The sequence below is a fragment of the Asparagus officinalis genome, chromosome 5, assembly GCF_001876935.1.
Source record: "Asparagus officinalis chromosome 5, Aspof.V1, whole genome shotgun sequence".
Classification (NCBI taxonomy): Eukaryota; Viridiplantae; Streptophyta; class Magnoliopsida; order Asparagales; family Asparagaceae; genus Asparagus; species Asparagus officinalis.
In genome coordinates, this window is record NC_033798.1 from 55,343,062 (window position 1) to 55,346,958 (window position 3,897).

Genomic DNA, 3,897 nt, shown 5'->3' on the forward strand with positions numbered 1-3,897 from the left:
TGCTGAAGAGAGTGCTGGGGTAGAGGAAACCACTCCTCCTAGCCCTCATGAGACTCAGGAAGAGGTAGACGCGGCTATAAATGAGAGTGCATCTCGTAGATCCCCTCATGTTGATGAGTACGGGAGCCACATGCCTGCTGCTTTCGATATTGGAGATACTCTTTGAGATGGAGCAAATCTTGGTGGATTTGAGGATTTTGCCTCCATGGACGAGCCTTGCGAGTCTGCTCCATGTGGGTCTACTACTGAAGGCTCTCATCGACAATCCCCAATTCTCAAAGAACCACATCCCGACCAAGGGATTACCGGTATGCCAGCTTTGACTTGTCTTCATTTTGACTTGTTTCCCTTTGATACTTCTTATTCAGAACAAACTACAGAAGAAGAGGCCCCCAGACAAGTAGGGGAAAAGTCTAAGGAAATCGGGCGAATGCGCAAGTCTAAATGCGTCGCCAAAAAACCAAGGCGTAATGTTTCTCCGCCCATGACTCCTTTGATAGAGTCACTCAATGTTAAGACAGATTCGGAGATTGAGGATGAGATTCCTTTAGCTCGACTCCGCTCTGGACTGCGTTCGGCCCCGAGTACTCACGTCGAAGACGCTCCTGCTGATCCTAGTAAGATAGGTGTATAGTCATTTACCTTTCTGGATTTCTAAGATACTAACGACTTTGTTCGACATGCTTAGTTGTTTCCACAGATTCCACTGCCTTTACTGATGCAGGTATTGAGGCGAGACCGGCTTCTGATGACCCTGCTAGAAGTAGGGTACCTCCAAGTTCAGCTATGGAATCAGGCCTAGCTGATAATCCGACTGTTGACCCTGAAGAAGTTGAGGGAGTTGAATTTGCTCCAACCACCATAGCTGAAGCTGAAGCCACTATGGACACAAGTGTTGTGTCTACCAGTTCCATTACGACGACTGAGACTTGCGTCGTACCAAGTACCACAGTCGCTGCTGCTCCTACCACTACTGCAATGGTTGCTACAACTACTGATGCTCCCACCGTATGCCATGCGCCGCCAGTCTTCACAACAGCTAGGGTTTCTTCTACCGCTACTCATGCAACGGTGTCCTCTAGTAGCACATATGCTTCTTCTCCATCTTCGGTGAGAAATTTTGCCGTATCAAAAATATTGGAGAACTTTCTCAGCATTCTGAGAGAATCCTCCATTCAGATTTTGGACCATGGAGGGAATTTTGCAGACGTTAAATAGGTGCTGGTGCCCTTCTTGGACTTAATAAAGAGTTTGACCTCTGACCTTGCAGTATTACCGTATTGGTTGCACCTGACCAAGGTTGAACATCTTTTTAATCAATGGGAAAATCGTCGGTCTCGATCTCTTTATCCTTTGGCTGAAGAACAGGCTATGCAAACTATGAGTCAAAGGGATGACTCCTTATTTGAACTTAACCATCAATTGCTTGAGACTAAGCAATGGATTAAGGAGTTCAAAGAGATCGAAGAGAATTTGTCCCGAGAGGGTAGAAAGGTTGCAAACGCTGAACTTCAAAAGCAACATAAGGTCGACCATCTTCAAGCTCAAATCAAGGCTCTTCAGGCCCAACTGGCAGAGGCTGAAGCTGAATTGATAGGCATGACGGATAAGAAGCAGACATTGGCTTCAAAACAAATGCAGCATCAACCCTTGCTTCAAGCTGAAATTGATCGAATGGGGCAGTTAGAAAAAGCTATAAACGACATGAGCGTCTATTCCGATTAGGAGTTATGTAGAAACGCTTTGGCTGATGTTGAGGTAGAAAACCAGGAATCCATAGCTAAGCTCGGTGAGGAAATTCGTCAGATTACTGGATCCATTTAGCTCCTCTTTTATCGGACTTTTGTAACCCTTTTCTTCATATGCTTTCTTTTTATAAGTATAATTTCGGACGTCTTTGTTCACTAACTCTATTTTACACCTCAATGCGTAATCTAATGCCAAAGTTCACGAACTTCATTGTTTTACGATTTACGGCTTGAAGTAAGAACCTTGTTACTTTGACACGAAGTTGGATTCAAATTTCAATTCGTATTTGACGTAACGAAGCTCTAATCTCGTTCAATTAATCCTCGGTGTTTGAACCCAATTATTGGAATGACCTTTGTGGGAAACAAGGTTTAAATCCAATTTCAATCAGGTTCTCCATATTTGAGTAAAATTCAAGGAGCGACCTTCGTCGAAGATGAGGTTCGGATCCAATTTTGATCAAATCTCAATACTCGAGTATAGCTAGAGGAACGACCTTCTTCGAAGACAAGGTTCGGATCCAATACTTGAGTATAATTAGAGGAATGACCTTCGTTAAGAACGAGGTTCAGATCCAATCTCAATCAAGTCTTAACACTTGATTACAATAGGGGGATGACCTTCGCTGAAAACGAGGTTTGAATCCACATTCAATCAAGTTTCAATACTTAAATCTAGTTTGAAATAGCGATCCTCGTTATTCTTGACATAGGAACGAGAATAAATCTAGTTTGACATAGCAACTTTCAACGTTAAGTCTTGAGTACTTAATATGTCGTTTTGAGCCACGTTTTCTTTGGCGTTAATTACAAACACAATTGATTGGGCCGCTTTGTTCTCAGCACCTTTTGGCGATTCGGTGCTTAGGGATTCGTGTAACGCATCCCAGCCACTTGGTTGGCTCTTTCGCCTATAAATAGGCACTCGCTTTTCGAGAGAACTCATCTTCCTCTTCTGTGCCTTGTTTCCAAAATGATTCAAAGGAAACGAACCACTTTAAGACTTCCACCTTTGCTTCCTATTAGACTCCAAGCTCCGATGATCATCGTCGGTGACGTAGGCAAAGTTGATAACTTTGTCACTTCAGGTAACTCTTCTGACCCGATCCTTGACCTCTTAATCTTCGTAGTCATTCGCTCATTTAAGGATTTCTCAGTGCTCTAGAGTCAAAATCAAGACATTTTTCGTCAACTTGTTGGACTTTTGAATGTAATCTCGAAGAGATATCTTAAATTCAAATATGCTTGCTATTTTGACATGCCATGTACCCCCAAGCATGCAGTCCCTTTGCTAGACTTTGATCTATGTGGCAGCTTCACAGGCTCAGTGAAGTGCTTCTTTTAGGAGTCAGCAACAATATTAGTGCCGTCTTCACGTTCTGCAGAGATGGGAGAAGTGCTGATCCAATGTTCAGAGCTTGTGGTGTTTCAATTAGTAGTCAGTTTACCCAAGTAGGTAAACGTGTGCTACAAGCACCAAAGTTAAAAGTTGGGTATAGGGAAGACTTCATGCCCATGAACGGAAGATGGAACATCAACAATAAGACTGCGTGTTTGCTGCGGACGAGGTTTGTAGTGCAATCTCGAAGGTCGTCAAAAACTTGTAACTAAACTTCGTACTATAGCCTGACTGTTGTCAAAAGAACTTGTAACCGAACCTCGTATTGTAGCTGAAAGAACTTGTAACTGAACCTCGTATTGTAGTTCAAGTCTTCTAAGTTCAATCTATGTACTTCGAGTTTCTGTACTTTTAACTATATATGAATAAAATTTATATTTTATCCACATATTATTCTCTTGAAGCATTCTAACTTAGGATTTTTAGCAAACCCTCAGCTGTCAATGGACTTGAGTGGTCTTTACCAACTGTCGTTTGAGTTGGACTAGCCATACTTTTCCCCTCAGTATGATGAGTTGTCAAAGAGTTTCTCTTAGACTTCAATGCTAAGATTTCTCTTCTATAGTTTCTCTTAGACTTCAATGCTAAGATTTCTCTTCTATCCTTAGTCACTTTTAGACCCCATATCAAATGTGAGGTTCAAAATATAACTAAGTATTAAGGACGAAGTTTGACACATGGCAGATTTGTCGAGAAAACGAACGTCATTTTGTAAAAAAATGGCGACGTTAGGAATATTAAGTCGTTTAA

At 42.0% G+C, this 3,897-nt stretch overlaps 1 protein-coding gene across 1 annotated transcript; it reads left to right on the forward strand.

Annotated features, from left to right (window-relative positions):
- On the forward strand, nucleotides 206–1,218 carry LOC109841843 (mucin-5AC-like). Its single transcript, XM_020410778.1, has 3 exons — nucleotides 206–308; nucleotides 369–617; nucleotides 701–1,218. The coding sequence occupies exons 1-3, from the start codon at nucleotides 206–208 to the stop codon at nucleotides 1,216–1,218; spliced, it is 870 nt and encodes a 289-aa protein (XP_020266367.1).

What these genes read in the sequence shown, in the direction of transcription:
- LOC109841843 (XM_020410778.1), top strand. Translation starts at nt 206, where the DNA reads ATGGACGAGCCTTGCGAGTCTGCTCCATGTGGGTCTACTACTGAAGGC. An exon ending in TCCCGACCAAGGGATTACCG is followed by an intron (nt 309 to 368) that starts GTATGCCAGCTT and finishes CTTCTTATTCAG; the next exon opens with AACAAACTACAGAAGAAGAG. An exon ending in AGACGCTCCTGCTGATCCTA is followed by an intron (nt 618 to 700) that starts GTAAGATAGGTG and finishes TTGTTTCCACAG; the next exon opens with ATTCCACTGCCTTTACTGAT.